At 38.2% G+C, this 18,350-nt stretch overlaps 1 protein-coding gene across 2 annotated transcripts in view; it reads left to right on the top strand.

Annotated features, from left to right (window-relative positions):
- Window positions 1–26: 26 nt before the first annotated feature.
- Window positions 27–18,350, top strand: part of cyfip1 (cytoplasmic FMR1 interacting protein 1) — a 54,085-nt gene continuing 35,761 nt past the window's right edge. The window contains exons 1-11 of one of the 2 annotated variants that reach the window (XM_017720651.2): window positions 27–252; window positions 10,989–11,109; window positions 11,606–11,695; window positions 13,056–13,133; window positions 13,255–13,356; window positions 13,818–13,999; window positions 15,944–16,040; window positions 16,162–16,290; window positions 16,459–16,563; window positions 17,117–17,208; window positions 17,534–17,651. In XM_017720651.2, coding sequence (XP_017576140.1) covers window positions 10,993–11,109; window positions 11,606–11,695; window positions 13,056–13,133; window positions 13,255–13,356; window positions 13,818–13,999; window positions 15,944–16,040; window positions 16,162–16,290; window positions 16,459–16,563; window positions 17,117–17,208; window positions 17,534–17,651 — 1,110 coding nt within the window. In that variant the 5' untranslated portion in view covers window positions 27–252; window positions 10,989–10,992. Of the gene's footprint in view, window positions 253–10,988; window positions 11,110–11,605; window positions 11,696–13,055; window positions 13,134–13,254; window positions 13,357–13,817; window positions 14,000–15,943; window positions 16,041–16,161; window positions 16,291–16,458; window positions 16,564–17,116; window positions 17,209–17,533; window positions 17,652–18,350 lie in introns of those variants that run through there. The other variant, XM_037534831.1, reaches the window with a different exon arrangement.

The raw sequence follows: 18,350 nt of genomic DNA, 5'->3' as shown, positions 1-18,350 counted from the left end.
CCTGTTGAGTTTCCCTGTAGTAGAGGAACGGGAACTCCCACATGAGCTGGCCGCCTGCCTGCCAGCGCTTCGGGCGAGAGGCAGGATTTCAGCGCGACACAGAACTGAGGAAAGTTTCACTACTGAATACAGCGAGCGCTGAGACGGCAGACAGCCTACCAGAGCTGAGATATCTTCGCGACGACTTCAGCAAATGGACAGTTAAACGACCCGAACGGAGCAGCTTATCCCTGGAAAACACAGAAACTAAGGGTGGGTAGCTTGTGCTAGCGTCGGCTCAGCCGAAAAGTTTTCCTCCTCCCTGGCTTTGGGTGTTGGCTTTTGTGCTCGTCGCGACCCTTTGCGCTTCTAATGACTGTTTTCTCGGAGTTTTGCAGGCACGGTTATACACTCGAGAGGCTTTTTAGGGAAAAGAAGCAGTGTAGCTGCTTAATTAGCACACGGTGGTAATCTTTGGGGCGAGCCGCTGTTAGCAGAGTTAGGCCTCTGTGTCCTGCTGAGTGTGTGCGGCGGTTTGTGGAGATCAGTGAAGCCAGGTGGGAACGAGGTGGGAACGAGTCCGTCTCAGGAGTTCAGCTACAGAAACGAGCGGCGAAAAGGGAAATGGGCTTTGCTTTCGTTGGAAATTACGATGAAGCTCTTTAAGTGATCTCCCATGGTTTGTTTCTGGTGGTAGCTGTGCTCTTAGTCTTTATATGTTAGCGAAAACCACAGTTTTGTGTTGGTAAAGCCCCAAAGTGGCACTTACTTGGCTAACTTCAGTCAGTGCGAAGTCATGGTTGGTTAATAATGCATGTAAATGAAAAAGCAGTGCACACTGAGACCATGAAAAAGTGCAGTACTGCAGCTGCTCGCTTCCTGAATGGGTGTCTGGTTAGGAATGGGTGTTTCACTGAGGAATGAGAAGCAGTTTGAATGTCTTAGTTGCTTGGATTGTAACTCATTAGTGTTGTCTATAAGCCCGGTCAGTGGTGGTGGTGTGAAAACGATGAGTCTGGAGAATTCTGTATCGTCTTTAATGCTGATCACAGCATAAAACCCGATTTTCCAATTCCTGTTGAACTAAATACTGCAGCATTTCATTTGTGAGAGCAGTGAATTACTATTTATGGCTAAAAAGGAACTGTGTCATCCTGTCAGACTACAATGTGTGTGTCAAGATGTACACTTCTGTATTAATCTGTGATATTTTAATCTGTAATCTTCCTGCACTACATGATAAAGTTTGCATGGCGTCTTAGTCTAATAGGAATCCAGTGGGAATTCCTGTAATGTTCCTGCAGTTCTTTTGTCCATAAAAGTCCATATCCTGCAACTTTCTTCAGCTTTATTTTCCAATTAAGCTGAATGGCCAGTTGCAACATTTATGTGGTTTTATGTAGCAGAACCGTTAGTTGTAATTAATTTTTCATGACCGTTTTCCAGCCTCTGTTTATCTCCTCACATTAAACAGGCGGTTATTTGATTTAAAACTAATGTGTTAATAATCTTTGTTCTGATTGGCTGCTCTGTAACATGCCTCATTCAAAGAGCAGGATGAAACACTCCCTATAACTTGGTGCGAGTGGTCAGAGCTGAGCTGCTCTAGGCCTAAGAGATGGATTTATGTGACATCACAGAAATAGTGAATTCTAAACGGACTGTGTTGATAGTTTAGTTTCCATACATATGGACTGCATGAAGTACGTTGTGCATTAGGCTCTTTAATTTCAAGAAAGGAAAGTCATGTCAGAATTTAGGCCCTTTAAAATCCGAGCTCTTTTATAGTTGATGTCATGGGTAAAATCAAGGACAGCTTTAGCAGCTGGGTTTTGGGTCAGGAGGCCTGTGGATGTTTGGGCTTCTTTAGCACATTCCCCACTCAGGCACTGCTTCAAAACAGTCTGATATTATCTCCTTGAAATCCTCATTGCAGTTTTCCCATCTTCCTGTTTACTGTTACTCAGAAGAAGACAAGGTTGAAAAAGCAGGTATTTAGTTTAGAGCAAATCTGTAATCTTGAATAGTTATCACAGTTGACTTGGCACTCACACTTCTGATTAGTGTCTGCACATGTGATGTGTGAAAGGGGAAAATGTGTGTGTGTGTGTGTGTGTGTGCGTGTGGGAGGGGAGGTGTGAAAATGCCAGTGTTGTGAAGGAAGTGCAGTTTATACAGGGTAGATCTTGCATGTTTTTTGTTGTTTGAGTTTCTGCATGTGAGCGAGAGAAGCACAGCGAGTCTGTGCAGCGTGAACAGCCTACATGAAAGGATTTTTCTTTTGGGAGGAGCTTTTGGTCCAATTTGGCACCACCCAGCGGAAATATCTGTTTCAAGTTTAGGTCCTGCATCACATACAGCACAGCTTCTGATCTCTCCTTTGGTGGGCTGTGCAAAGAGGCCAGATAAAGTTTTGTTTATTTGTGCAAAAGCTCAGAATTATGGAAAAGTAAAAATATTCAGCAAAATACTTTTATAAGCTAAATGTCACTTTGGTAGTAACTGGTTGTGACATTCATACAATCAACAAATGATCATAATACAGTTAATAAGTGTTGAATCATTAAGTAAATATGTTTCACCAATGCCTTGGGAGTTGTCTCATTGCCTCATTGGCTGTAGCCTGTCTGAGTGAACCTAGGGGTCGGCAATATGACAGCAGTTTTTTTTTTTTTGTAAGAAGTGAAGTCACATTGTGCTTTTATGAGCATGTTGTGGATATTAGTCATACTGAAATAACACATAGTAACTGTACATATCATTACAAAGAGAACATAATTTCTTCTGTTTAGTTGGATCTAGTGCAGTAGGTAAAATGCTGAAAATTAACATTGGAAAATCATTGTATTTACAGTTGACATTGTACTTATTATACAGTAGTTCACTCTGTGTCTGATTCATGAAGCCTTCATACATCATGGAAATGATGAGTCAGCTTCAATGTGTGAAGTCAAGTGTCAGCCTACCAGTACTTAACTTGTATATCATTCATATGAAGCACAGACTATTTCATGCATTTCAGTAGATAATAAATAAACAAGGAAAATAAAACCACCTCGCCCCATGAAAGTGTTTATTCTTTGTGTTACTCTCGAATGAGTTGCCATTATAGATGCAATAAAACAATATTGCTGGCAATGTAACATTTTAAGAAGCAATACACATTCAATAAATTAAATGTTGATTTTCGTGATTTTTCTCTTTTTTTTTCCTCTCTGTAGTTATTTCATTCTACAGTTATACACCATCCAGGGCTGCGATTATGTGCCATGGTGGTAGTTAAAGGGTCGATTGAGTATTATTTTGAGCACACTGTGTCATGTAATGATGATTGTTTGAGAAATGCACTTGATAGCCTTGAGAGAGGTCAGGCTTAGGGCAGCCTGGCTGGAGCAGATGGACTGTACAGCTCATCGCTTCAGTGCTGTATGTGGGTGGTGTTAAAGACCAGTTTCTTGGGCATGGATAAAGCCTAATCTTGGACTAAACTGCAATGGCAATGATTCATCATTGATCCTTTTTTAGACAAGTCTATAATTTAATCTGCAGAGACAATCTGAAAGTGTCATGGAGGATGTTTTTTCCGAGTGAACTGCAGCGTTAAGAATATGTAGGCAAGTTGTGTCATAGGTTTTCAGTGTAGTACTGTAATGTAGCTCATCAAAAGACCATCTGCACCTAAAGTTTATCATGTTGATACAAATGTCAAAGACTGTGTTAGATTAATTAAAAAGTCTTGACATTCTTTAGGAATTTTAATGGTGCATGAACTCAGGATTAAGGCAAACTGTAAATTTTTCTCTTATACGAAATTGCTTTTCATTGATTCTTAGATGCATTGTGATGTGGACAATTCTGAATCGATTCACCGATGTAAAAAAATAGATTTTCTAAATTTTAATTTATAACTATCACTTTTATTTTTAATGTTGCTGGAACGCAAAAGGTGGAGCTTGGAAGTGCAGCGTCCGGACACTCTGTAGTGGCACATAACAAAACACAAGGGAATGAGCGAGAAACCCGACCGGCACCCTCTACATTAAACGCAAGGTTAAGTCAGGAATCGACAACCCAAATGTTAAGAAGAGCCTTTTTGTCCTTTTAACAAAAATCAAACCTCCTTGGGAACCACAACATTTATTTTTCCAATATTTCTCAGTAAGTGTTGATGTCCTAGTATAGGCTAAAAAATATGAACAAAAACACAGACCAGAAAACTTTTCTTCAGAACTAATGTTTCTTGTAAAATGTCTCTCAATATTTGGCTGTTTTACGAGGCTGAAGTCACTTCTCATTCTCCAGCTTCTTGTTCAAATTTCCTGTTCCTCCTTAAATGCCAGAATGTAAATATGGCACCATTGAAGGTGGAACGGGAAAAGGCCAACTTCATCTTTGCAACATTTTAGTGTTTGATAGCATCCCGTTGCAGATTTAACGTACCAGGTAACCAACTGCAGTGTTTATAAATGCAAATAAGTCCATTTGTCCCCAGATGTTCATCTTAAATCTCTCTCTTTGCCTTGTTGTTAGCTACTAGCTCAGTGAGACTGCATTGCTAGGTGACCTGCAGCCTGCACAGCAGGGGAAAAGGGACTTAAAGTCATACTATATGCAAATTGTGTCACACTAAACTAAAATATTTTGGAAACGACAAACGTGAGAAACCATATTACATGTTTCCGCCCATTTTCGAACTGGTTGTCCTTGCTGCCAAATAGCAGAAAGCTTCCACCCAACTCGGAAGTGAATTACAAACTCTATCACAACTGTTATTGCCAAGTATTTGTTTGTTTTCAGGCATTGAAAACCAGGGCTTTCGCACCATGTTCCACACTTTAGAGTCGAGATAAAGTAAAAAGGAAATTCATTATGGATCATTACAAATACTTTGCTTTAATGACTAAGTCATGACACAGTGAGAAAATAGAAATCCTATATATAAAAAAATGCATCAAGAAGCATTGATAATAGTTTTATAATCAAATCTTGGATCTCTAAATCGTAATTGAATTGTGAGGTGCCTAGACATTCCCACCTCTAGCCCTAATCAAAAGAAATTCTGGAGGAGTTGTGAAAGATTGAAATACATCAGTCTAGAAAGGATTATGAAGCCAATTCTAAGGCAGGTTCCTCCAGCAAACTGATTCAAGAGCTATTATCTCCAAATGGAGAAAACGTGAAATGGTAGGAACTTTCCAGAAGTGGCTGGCCTACCAAAAGTCCTCCAAGTGCACCATGATGACTAAACTAGGAGGTCATGAAAGAACCTAGACAAAACATTTTAGGAAGTGCAGGCCTTGCTCACCTCAGATAAGGTCAGTGTTTATGATTTTACCCTTAGAAAGACATTGAGCAAAAATGGTTCCTATTGGAGAGTTGCAAGGTGAAAACCACTGCTATCCAAGAGGAACATTTAGGCTTGTCTCACATTTCCCAAAAGAAACTGTGTTGTTCTGCAGACTGATGTGTGGAAAGTGGAGCTTTTTTGAAAGATGGGGGGTCCTTTTTACTTCTGGCATTAGGCTAACACAGCATTCCGCAATGCCATACCATCAGTTAAAACATGGTGGTGGTAGTGTGTTGGTGTGGGGACATTTTACTGCTTCATGGCCTGGACAAGTTGCCAGAACCATAAATTCTGCTCTGTACCAGAAAATCCTGCAGGGGAATGTCCGGTCGTCAGTCTGTGATCTGAAGCTCAAGTGCAGTTGGGTTAAAGATGTTGAACTGAAGCAGAAGAGCAATGTAGGTGTTGCAAAACTTTTTTTCACCTTCACAGTGCTTGACAGTGACAGTTTTTTCTCTCGATCTCACTGTCCTACATTACATTTTGTATGAGGTTCTGAAACTGTAATGTGACAAACATCCAAAAATAGACCAGAGCTGGAGGGGGCAAATACTTTTCACTGCACTGTACCTTTTATTTAGCAAGTTGATGAAGTTGTCTTTGAAGCATCATCATCGGGGTACTTGTTTATCATCACCGACATCTGTTTTTGTCGCCCTATCGCCCAGGCCTAGTTGTGCTAAACATGATTAGCATGAAAACCTTGGAGATGTCATGAAATAATTTCGAGGCAGCCACTCAGGCCAGAGAGATTAGACACATGTTTAATTATGGAGAAATTTTATTTATTTATTTTTTTAAAACAGCTTTTAAGTCTCATACGTAGTGTCATGGGCTTCTTCTCTGTACAGAGGCATGTAGGAACACAGGCCTCACACAGGACCATGCCTGAGCTTTATCACTTCTCTCATGTTTCCTCTGTGGGGCGAGTCTGTCCCATGGGTGCGTATTTTTATACTGTGATGTAATTAGTACCTCTTTGTTGTGGCAATCCTTATTTACCAATGCAATTCTAAGTTCACATAGAACTATTTTACTTGATTGGGTGTTGCACTTTCATTTTGCACCACCTTTGACGTTTAGTAGCTTTTTGTCAATTGGTGAAAACCCATTGGCCTGTAATTGTGCATTAAATAGTTTTTTTAGTTTTTTGATATGACGTGGACAGTACTGTGTGTGCTCTGAGGACATTGTTTGTTTATTAATGAACGTCAGCAATAAGATAAAGTGTGCAACAATAAAATAAAAAACGCCACTATTGCAAAGTATTGAGGCAGACTTAATGTGCAGAGCTTATGGAATGCTTACTTCTCATCCATTCAGTTCAGTTCAGTTCAGTTCAGTTCACACCCGAACTTAACTTCCTTTTTTTAGAGGGTTAAAGTGAAATGAGGTCAGTCATGCAATCAGACAGCCTTGATCATTTGCCTAGCCTACTAAACTTTATTTAAAAAAAGAAAAAGGAAAAAAAAGTACGGTAAAGTTTCAGAGATGGAGATAGTGGTTGAGGTTTCCTTGAACCAAAACGATGCAGAGCAGTAAAGTGTTTTGCGAGTCACTAGTTTAGCATTGCAGTTCTCTTGAAGGGTGTGCAGAGAGTCTTAATCGCTGAAAGGCTGTAAAGAGGTAAAAGTGGTTGGCTGTCAGTAACTTGAACATGAACAAAAATACACCATTTGATGTATCAGATAACGACTTGTTTTAAAAACGAGAAGGATTTTGATGGACATCAAATCTGGATGGATTTTAAACAGAAATCTGGATCCGGTAACTGGATAAGTCTAATTATGGACTTTTGCGGAGCAGATACTGTCGATGGAAACGTCACTGCTGCCAATGCTGTAGCTGAGACAGTTCTGCAATAAGCAAGATAACACTGGTAACTAGTGAACGTCAAATATATGCTACTAGACGGAGTGCTCGCTTGGCAGTAGGCCTGGCGATAAGGCAATATAATCGGATATTGTTAATGATGGATAGTTAACCTGAGGGCGATGTGGAAAAAGTTATAATTGTGGTTTTGGTAAAAGAACTGAGAGATAATTAAAGAGCTTGAGAAATATGTTGGGAAACTGGGCTTCACTTTTAAGAAGTGTGCCGGCTCACGTTCTATTGACTTACATTGAAAGTAAATTAGGTTTTTTCCTTCTGTAAAGCTTGCAATTTGGAGATACAAGGTTTTCTTCTGACAGCGGCGATGTGTGAGTTTTATTAAAGATTTTGACTCAAATAGAATAGAAAGAAGGTCAAAGCTCCTGCAGACTGCATTTTTTTTGGGGGGGGGGGGGGGGGGGTATTAGTGATCATTTTATTTATTTATTTATTTATTTTAAACTAGAAAATATTGTGCTAATTATTTGTAGACATCTTTAGAATTAGGATATTGTCTATCCCTGTTAGGCAACACTGCCAAACGTTTGTATTCCATTTATAAATTTATCTCGTCATCAATCTATCGCCTTATCTGAGCCGCTTTTGTTTACCAAAGGATGTCCGGTAATGTAATTTGTTTGTGATTTGACTGACCGATCTGTGTACTCTCCCCCAAATTTCCCCAATGATAGGGTTCCAACAAATATTTGATAATATACAATAAATTTGATAATTAAAATATGTGAAAATTGAAAAGCCATTCGAATAACAAGCACGTTTACCACTTTTATGAACCCCGTCACTTCTGTGAGGAAACAAACACTTATCAAGTGAAATATTAGCGTAGCTGCCAGCTCTGCACGTTGGCCTTTTTGATTTGGCACAGCTTGCAGGACTCTTGCAGTTCCAAGTGACAGTGTCAGTTCTATCTCCAGGTTCAGTCCAGATAAGTTTATTATTTCTTTAGATTGCTGGCTAGCTTATCAGGCTTTCAGTTACATTCATTACTGACATAAACAAGAGTGCTAGCCAGCTGTCCTGGCTGTTAAAGCCGTTGTGGATGGTAGTTTTAGTAAAGTAGTTTTGAACAGCTTAAAAATCTTCTTCGCTCCCGCATTCACTGAAGAGTTCACCAAATGGTTACACAATGGTTAAACAGACGCTTCTTCTGCTCTCTGCCACCAGAGCTGTTCGGACAGGGCCTCATCAGGGTTGGCACAATGGGTAGAATCAACAAGTCGCTATGACGTTATTATTTAAGTGATGTTTATCTGTAAATACTTCAGTTGTTTTATTGAAAACACTAAATAAATACAGTTTGCAAGTTAGTGCAAGAAAAAGTAATAATAAAAGCATTTCTGTTTAGTTATCAAAATAAAATGTCTTATTGCTTTAAATTATATTGAAATATTCAAAAATAACCATTTTTATAGATGCATTCCTAGTTTATAGTTGTTTCAGCACCAAATGTCTTCCCTTCTACCAAATCTGAAAATGAACACATTTTTCTACCTATTTATTATTCTAACCCTATTTTTCTTTCTTTCTTTCTTTCTTTCTTTCTTTCTTTCTTTCTTTCTTTCTTTCTTTCTTTCTTTCTTTCTTTCTTTTTTTGAGATGTAGTAGTAGATGTGAGTGGGAAGACCAGGCACAACGTGCTGCTGCATTGAGTCCTCCCTTAGCATGATGCAGAATTAATGACTTTTTATGCTATGTTATTATTTTTTTAAAGATCTAGAATGAAGCCAATTTTTTGCTTTTAAGAACAGCCAAACCTGACTATGCTCGAAGCAGGAAACTGGCTGAAAATTATGTGATATAATGCTGATCAGCATGTTAGCATGAGCAATGCATAGTTACTAATGGTGCTCTTCCTCCTACAAGCTGTTATCTTCAGTGTGTATTACATTTACAATTACTGAAGCGTTGAAGGCTAGGGTTCGAAATTTGAGAGCAAGGAGATGGTGCTTTTTTTTTTTTTTTTTTTTTTTTTTTTGAGGAACAAGGGATCAGCAAGTAGCAGAGCGCTTCCTTTTTCACTCTGACAGCTGCAGATATGGGCTGTTCTGTTTCATGAAGAATGTGACCAGTATAGACTCCGTTATTGTGTAAATTGTTAAAATAAACAGCAAGTAGGGAAGAGTTATTAGTCTTTGGCTGAAGTCACAGTTGAAAAAGCTGTGGATGATATGGCTGCATGTTTGTCATCTCTGTTTTTTTTTTTTGAGTTGAATACATTTCCTCCTTGTGGAAACATTGGTTTGTGGTACTTTGTCTGGGTTTCCTCCTATAGTTAGCTCCAAATAAAGAAGTGCGTCTGTTTTCAGGCGTGTAAGCAAAACAAAGTCGCTGAGTCATGAAATGAAATGGATTGTTAGTAACATTAAATGACATGAGTCTTATAGTGTGGCCAGTCTTGTTTTACAGGAATCTTGTATTGCCTCAGAGAAAATTGTACTCATAGCCGATGAGGATGTGCAAATAAAAGGCTTAGAATGGCACCTCTATGCACAGCAGATAGACTGTAATTACTGCTGTGGTTCCTTTGGCTCATGATTAGTGAGTGGACTGTGTTGCACAACTTATTGCTAAATATATTTGCACATGAATTGTGTGGAATGGTCTGAATGCTGGGATGAGTTTAATTTTTTTTTCTCTGGTGGATTGTAATGGATGAATTTTGATCTTGGACTGCTTTGAACTGTCAGCTAGTCAGTAGCGGTCATAAAACAATATTTGTTTTGGGGCTCACTGGCTGTGTGTACAGGATGTACAAATTATGTATACGGTGTATTGCATTCAATCATTGAATCATTTAACTGGATCATTCGTTGAGCTTATTGACGTACATTTGTGTTTTCTGAGAGTGATTTTCTACTTGGATTGGTATTGTGGAAAAACACCTAAATGTTCTACTGTTCCAGAATATAATAAGTATATATTTTGAAATATCGGTCAGATCTAAACACATCTCTAACGTCTCTATACATCTCTAAACAACACCAATGTGATTTTTATATCATCATGCATCACTAACACAAACATTAATCCCAAAAATATTGAGGCAGTATGTGAGATGCTAATTAAAACAGAAAGCAATTATGAATAAATTCTGTTTGACCTGAATGCAGCACTAAAACACAATGTTTGATGTCTTACCGAATGATTTTTTTAAAAAAATGATATGCTCATCCCAAAATTTACACTCCAAAAAAGTTGGGATAGGAGCATGTTTACCACTGTGTTGCATCACTTTTCTTTTTAATATTTGTTTATGGACCGAAGACTCCAACTGATCCGCTTTTGAAGGCAGAATGTTTTTATCATTCTTTTGTTGTGAAGACTTTGTGACCGTATGGGGTTTTCATAGTCATATTTTGTGCTTTGTAATATGCTACATTTTTAATTGGAGTAATTTTATGATTGTTTTCAGTAAATACATTTTTTATGATCCATGACTTCATTTTTTTTTTCTAAGATTATTTTCAAAGTTTCTCTAGATGTTTTTGGGAACTAGTTAATGAAAGTAGTGGGTATGCAGAGACTTCAGCTCTCTAAAATCACTCCTTCCCCTTTTGACTTTGACAGTTTTGTGGTTTTCCCTTTTGTACTTCTGACATTGTGATAGCTGTGAAAAGAATGACCTGTAGCCAGTGGCCTTTCTGATTTCTGAATTTAGACAGTGCTGTTTCAGAATATGAAGAACTTCCTGTGAGACTAAAATTTTGCTGTTGTGTAATAGACTGTGTTACTTTAGTCACTGTAGAGTTTTTGATTTCTCACTCCACAGAATCATGACTGCCACAGTGACCCTGGAGGATGCTCTGTCCAATGTGGACCTGCTGGAAGAGCTTCCGCTTCCAGACCAGCAGCCCTGCATCGAACCCCTGCCATCCTCACTCATATTTCAGGTAACTCATCTCCAGTCATTATTATGTTATAAAGTGTGACTTTGTCCTTCAGGTGATGGATGGTGAATATCTAATGGATGGAGCCAGCCAGTCATTTGGCTGAATGATGCAGATACTGCATTCACTAGTTTGCATCTGGTTCCCAGTGCCAGCATTGCACTAAGAAATTATTCATATGGAATCATTGCATAGAGACATTCTATAATAGAAATGTTCTAATGTCTGATCCTGATGCTTGTATATGATATTGATACTGAATATTCAGTATGCTGACTTTACTATCTGGGCTTTGTCAGTTTTGATGTGTTACAGTTCACATTAAGGGATAATGTTTTAGAGTGCAGATATAACGAATCATGTTAAGGATTATTATTCAGTTATGAAACAGAGGTTTGAAATGTTATCCGTACTCATGTCTGGAATAATGATCGCATAGATTTTTAGTGCACATTTGCCAGTCCTAATATTTTATCTGTGTGTGTTTGTCCATCAACAGCCCAACTTTGACACCAACTTCGAAGATCGCAACGCTTTTGTGACTGGAATTGCCCGCTACATTGAGCAAGCCACAGTCCACTCTAGCATGGTTGGTCTCCATACCTCCCTCTGTCCTCCTCTTTCCATGCAGGGTGAATGAGTTTGCCCTCACAGTCTTTGATTTACTGTGCTCTATCATCGCCTCAGCCCCGACCCATTCAAACCAGTCCTCAGTGCTAAGCCTCTGGCAGCCTGCTCAAAGAAGCTTGTCGGGAAAATGAAAGCCTCAAAGAGGACCTGAAAGAAGCATGCATTGTTCCCTGTGCTGAGTGGAGGAGTCCCAGCCAAGTTCAGGGCCCTGGTCTGAATGGTGCTGTGATGAATGTGTGCTTTAGAACCTTAGTGCATTGGACCAGAACTTGTTATAACCCTATTAGTGAGGGTTAATTGCTGTCACGGAGTGTTTGAGGTTAGCTCAAACAATTCTTTTTATGGGGACCTAATGTATATTGAATGTACTACATTGGCCTGTGTTCCTAGAATGATAACCAAAGAGACCTAAATCATCTAGAATCAAGAGATTTAGGATGCATGTGTAGTAGGGCTGGGGGATATGAGCAGAAATCTTATCACAATTATTTACCATATTATCCAGTTCCAGCCTGCAGGGGTTATGTGACCATTTCAAAAAACAGCTAAATAACTTTTGTAACTGACAAAATGGTTTGTGCTGATGTCAGCAAATGGCTTTATTTCACCCTCTTCATCTAGCAGTGCACATATCCAAAGTAGCAGTTGTTCAGCACATTTTTGCAAAATGTCATAACTGTTTATCAAAAATATCTCAAGCAGGTAATACTGATATTGATATTGCTATTTTATCACCCCGGCCTAATGTTCAGACTGTTTGTGCGTGGTTGTTTTCATTCATGATGGTACTGAAAGAGTTGTTTGTGGGTCTAATTCCTGGTAGGTTTTTTTTTTTTTTTTTAATACTACAGTTTTGTTGCTGTATGATAGATGGGTAGATGTCAGCCTGGGTATCACAATTGAATAAATCTATGATTTCAACTCAGTTACCTCAATACTACCAAGTATAATTTTTATTAAATATGAAATTTCAGTGCCTAAGTAGTCAGTCTTTCGATCTGCAAGCCGTTAAGCATTTTTGTACCAAAAGTCTGGACTTCTGTCAAAAAGGCATTCTGTATTTGTCATTAGTACCCACCTCTATTATGGTCAGCAGTTCTACCCTGCAGTACTTTGTGGTCACTTCTGGTGCCTCATTCTCTATTCTGGTTTAATCCACGTCCACTTGTTTTAAAAATGTGGTGACATACATTTTACAAAACATATTATGACTCTGCATTGCTACTAATATTTAAAAACAATTGACCTATGCCTACCACAAGATAGGTGTATTTGTTGTGCTTGCTGGTAGTGATCTCCTGGTCTGTGTATCTGTACAGAATGAAATGCTGGAGGAGGGCCAGGAGTATGCTGTGATGCTCTACACATGGAGAAGCTGCTCCAGAGCCATCCCCCAGGTAACACACCAAGCTTTGGCAGTGCACCACATCGCTTGCATATGCAAAGCTCTTTATTTTGCTTGTGTATGTTGTTTTTCTTTGTCTTCTCATTTACACCATTGCTCCCCTGCTCTCTTAGGTGAAGTGCAATGAGCAGCCCAACAGAGTGGAGATCTATGAGAAGACTGTGGAGGTGCTGGAGCCTGAGGTCACCAAGCTAATGAACTTCATGTACTTCCAGGTAACCTCTTTGCTGCTCACTGCTCTGTGTGTCAGATGACTTAAAAGGAAATTAGACTGTTGAAGGAGCTACAAGTAAGAAGGCAATTACATAAAATGGCAGTCCCATGAATCCACCAAAACGGTTTTCATTTATGTTAATGAAGTCTTTATTATGGGAAGACTGGTTTATTCCTGTAGAATTCAGATGGATACATTTTGTCAGAGGAATAAATAGATGAGCTACATGATATTAAACCGTCCACCAGATCTTCTCTAAAATCTCTACACTTTTCTTCCCCTTCCTCCTTGTTGCCTGAATGTTTATTCAATGTTTTATTTCATTTTATTAAGACATTTCCTAATATTTTGTGATTGTGACTGTTAAATAGATTTTTTGCAGTAAAATCAAAGTTATAAAAAATAATAAAGGAATGCTATTTCTGAATCTTTTCACATTAACATATTTCTCTCTTTTTGTAGCGGACAGCTATCGATCGTTTCTGTGGTGAAGTGCGTCGTCTGTGTCATGCCGAGCGCAGGAAGGACTTTGTTTCTGAGGCCTATCTGCTCACACTGGGAAAGTTTATCAACATGTTTGCTGTGCTGGATGAACTTAAGAACATGAAGTGCAGCGTGAAGAACGACCACTCGGCATATAAACGGTGCATACACACTCTCTCATGTTCTCTCTATTTCTGTCATACACGCTGTGATGAACATGTTCTTAAACTTCACCACCACCCCACACATTACTTTTTTGTAAATCTCACTGATGTATTTGGCCTCTAGATGGCAGCCAGGCTGCTGCTCTGGTTCTCAATGGGAACTCTGAGGTAGTCAGCAGACACAGAGCATTTCCTCTTTTTAGAGCGTGTTTTACTGTCTTATAGAACACAAAGTTAGAACTATATTATGGAGCACTTCCGTACATATAAACCTGTTGTGTTTGTGATGAACTACATTAAAATCCTGAGGAAGCTGTGAGTTTCTTATGTGTGCTCATGTGTGAGAAGTAATCTGTGTGTATGTGTGTCAGAGATTGCTCAGATCTCCTGCAGTTGTTACTGTTATCTGCATGTGGAGTGTGTGTGTGTGTGTCAATGTGACTGGTGTCAGCTCTCTTCCACATGGATTAAAGTTTCATTTGAGTGAGGCTACCCTCTATGGTCTCAGACTTGTCTGCCCCTACGTCTGTCTGTCTGTCTGTTTCTCTCTCTCTCTCTCTCTCTCTCTCTCTCTCTCTCTCTGTTACAATAGAATATTTATTTCATATTAATTCATTTGCTAAATATAGGTCTTATTATTAATTATTGTAGTAAATGCTAATTTAAAGAAAATGGATAGATACTCTGTATAAACCAATACTTAACACTGTCGGGATTCAAACTCATGGTGTCCTGATGATAAGGCACCAGACAGTTGTACCACTGGGCAGCTCAATAAAAGGCACAAAAAAGGTGAACTGGTGAATCTGAACACATATCACTAGCAAGTTAAATACTACAAAAGCATTAAAAGTGCATCCAAACCTAGCGTGACGATAACATATGTACACTACCAAAGTTCTGAAAATAAGAACAAAAAAGTTGAAAAATGTAAATCAAAAGCACAAAGCATTCTGTATAGCTCTGCAACAGTGCAACAATAGATCAAGACCGAGATCTGAACATATTGAGTCTGAGTCAAGACCAAGACTTTGTAGTAGTGAAGCCTGAATTAAGACCAAGGTCAGGTTAAGATTAAAATAAATAAATAAATAAATAATATATATATATATATATATATATATATATATATATATATATATATATATATATATATATAATATATATATATATATATATATAATATATATATATATATGTGTGTGTATATATATATAAAATAATACAGAAATAAAAAAACTGAAGTTTAACATTTACTATTATTAGTAGTAGTAGTATTATTACATTTATTTATAATCAGTATAAATATTGATAACAATATTTTTTTTTCTCAACATTGTGTTGTGACTTTTGGAAACAAATGATGTTATTCTATCCCTTCTTCTCTAAAGTCAACTGAATATAAACCAGACAACATGCATCCATTTTTGTTATTAAGTAAAACACACTCCAATCTGCTCTGTTTGAATTTTGGGACCAGTTAATAAACAAATAATACCCAGTTAAACCAGCATGGATCAATTAGATCCTCAACCGTAGAACAGCTTTTTTTGATGCTGATGTCATAGAACATAGCACTATGCAAATGAACCCTCTAGACAATCAGAGCTTTTACTGTGCTGCTGTCAGGATGCTGATTAATCTCTGTGCCAGATGAGTGTTTCTCTGGGTGTTTTGATAATCAGGGTATTCATATAATCCAACAAAACTAAATTTATTTCATGAAAATAGTACAGACTGATTCTTAACTATGTCACATTGTTGATTTACCAGTGAAAATGAGTTATTAATACATTACACAGGCACATCACAGTACAGTCCTTATTTTATCTGTATTATGCAGCCATAGTATTTGTCTGTGAAAGTGATTAAATTGAATAATTTTTCACTATCGCTTGTTTTAATCTTGCTCTCTTCCTTTTTTGTGCTGTATTGGAACAGTGCGGCCCAGTTTCTGAGAAAAATGTCTGAGCCGTCCTCCATCCAGGAGTCTCAGAACCTGTCCATGTTCCTGGCCAACCACAACAAGATCACCCAGGTAACACAGTGCAACAAATGACTTTTCCCTGTGGTAGCTGCTGCACTAATGAATGTCTTTAAAATGTCCCATTTGTGTGGGTGACACTGATGTGTGGCTAATGGTCTCCTGTGTGCCTCAGTCCCTGCAGCAGCAGCTAGAGGTGATTAATGGCTATGAAGAGCTGCTGGCTGACATTGTCAACCTTTGTGTGGACTACTATGAGAACAAGATGTACTTGACCCCCAGTGAGAAACACATGCTGCTCAAAGTAAGATGCACACAAAGGCACTTAGATATAAAAACTAAATACAAGAATATCTCATCCATTTGTCATCCAGGTGATAAGTGTTTTAGTGTAGTGTTTCCATTTTTATTTGTATTTTTTTCATGCCAGAATGACTGTAATTCTTTTATTGACTTTTGCCTTGTCCTCCAGGTGATGGGCTTTGGCCTGTATCTAATGGATGGAACCAACAGCAACATCTACAAATTGGACGCCAAGAAGAGAATCAACCTCACTAAGATTGACAAGTTTTTCAAGGTGTGTCTTTTTTTTTTTTTTCCTTCTTCTTCTTTCCAGTTGATCTCGTGGCTAAAGTGAAAACCTCACGGCCAGAAATTTAGAAGCATGTTTGTCATATATACATTGTGTTTACAATTTAGAGTTTCACTTCCAGGAACTGGTGTTGCTTCTTGCTCTGAGTTCCCATGACCATTGTTTTTCATTGTGCTAGTCAAACCAGGGAATCTCTTGAAGGGATCCTCATTTTTCATAATATAGTGAGCCAGATTGAAGATTTGTTTCTTTTTTTTAGATTGTTGTGCTATAATAGTGTGTTGAAAGCTGCGTTAGTGCTTTTGAATACAATGTGTTTAAACTCATTTCTCCAGCTAAATAATGAACTTGTGATGTCTGTCTATCATGGAAACAGGAGTGTACAGAGTTTAAATCAATCTCTTACTCTAAACGGCTAGAGATTGTGTATGTCTAAACAACGTGTGTATGTTTATATGCCTAGCCTTAGCCCAAATGTGGAAATAAATCCTTGCTTCATTTTAAATTTGGTATATCTCACATTTAAATGTAATTACAGCAACTGCAAGTGGTGCCACTCTTTGGAGACATGCAGATTGAGCTGTCCCGCTATATCAAAACCAGCGCTCATTTTGAGGAAAACAAGTCCAGGTGAGAGATCATGTGTCCTCAAACTGGAATGGACAAGATTAGTAAGTTTGTTATGAAGTGTTTATTTTAGGAGTACATTCAGTAAGTGCATTGCAGGTATTACAGTAAATGGCTGTAAGTACAAACATGATGGTGGATATTTTTCGCTGAATGACTTAATGAATGTCTTATTTGTCACTATACAATACAGGGAGATTTGTTTAGCAACTCCACGAGTTTAATGCCTTCAGTAAAAGAATGAAAAAAGCTTTTAATTTGTATTCAGCAGATTTAACTAAAGTCTATCTGAGTAACACTCTCGCTCTGTCTTTTTTTCTCTCCCTAGGTGGTCTTGCACATCTACAGGCAGTAGTCCTCAATATAATATCTGTGAGCAAATGCTTCAAATCAGAGATGACCACATGCGCTTCATCTCTGAGTTGGCTCGCTATAGCAACAGTGAGGTGAGTGACTTGACATCTTTTTTTTTTTTTTTTTGGGTCTAATACAACGGTTAGTTCCCATGCTTTAGTTTAGTAGAGAGTTTACAAAGTTGTAGTAGGCTGACGTGGCATTGGGGACCTGCCAACAAATGCCAAATTGCACAGCTGAAGTACAGAAATAAAGGCTGCTTCTGTGCTGTATTTTTTTCATTGTTCAGAATTAATTAGAATGAATGGTCATTAATAGAATTGCCAAATCATCTGCTTATGTTGACATATGGCTGTTGATTCCGCAGGTTGGAGATTAATTAGTAATTTCCATAATTTACCCTCAAACTCACTGCCGAATTCTACCTAGTGACTGTTGCACAGATACTCTGTAAGGGTGCCTTTTTCCTTATCAGAATTAACCACACCAGTGAAAATTAATGTGTCTCTTCTGTCTGAAGAGAAAAGGCATTTGTTATTAGCATATTTGTTGCCTTTTATTGTTAACCAGTCTATTTTGACCACAGCATTATTACTGTTATGACCTTCATGATGGCTTTTGGAATTTAAATCATGTACCCACTTATCAGGTATCCCTTAAAGTTGCTTGTGGATGCTAAGGTTGTGAGCTCACATGCTTGTTCAGGACTGTCTATATTTACATCGTTGACTAGGAGCCCATTTCAATTTCCTCACAGAATTACATGCATCAAAATACAATTAGATTAATAT

Source organism: Pygocentrus nattereri, chromosome 26 (assembly GCF_015220715.1).
Source record: "Pygocentrus nattereri isolate fPygNat1 chromosome 26, fPygNat1.pri, whole genome shotgun sequence".
NCBI lineage: Eukaryota > Metazoa > Chordata > Actinopteri > Characiformes > Serrasalmidae > Pygocentrus > Pygocentrus nattereri.
Note: the sequence above shows the minus strand (reverse complement) of the source record. Positions and strands in the feature narration are given on the sequence as shown.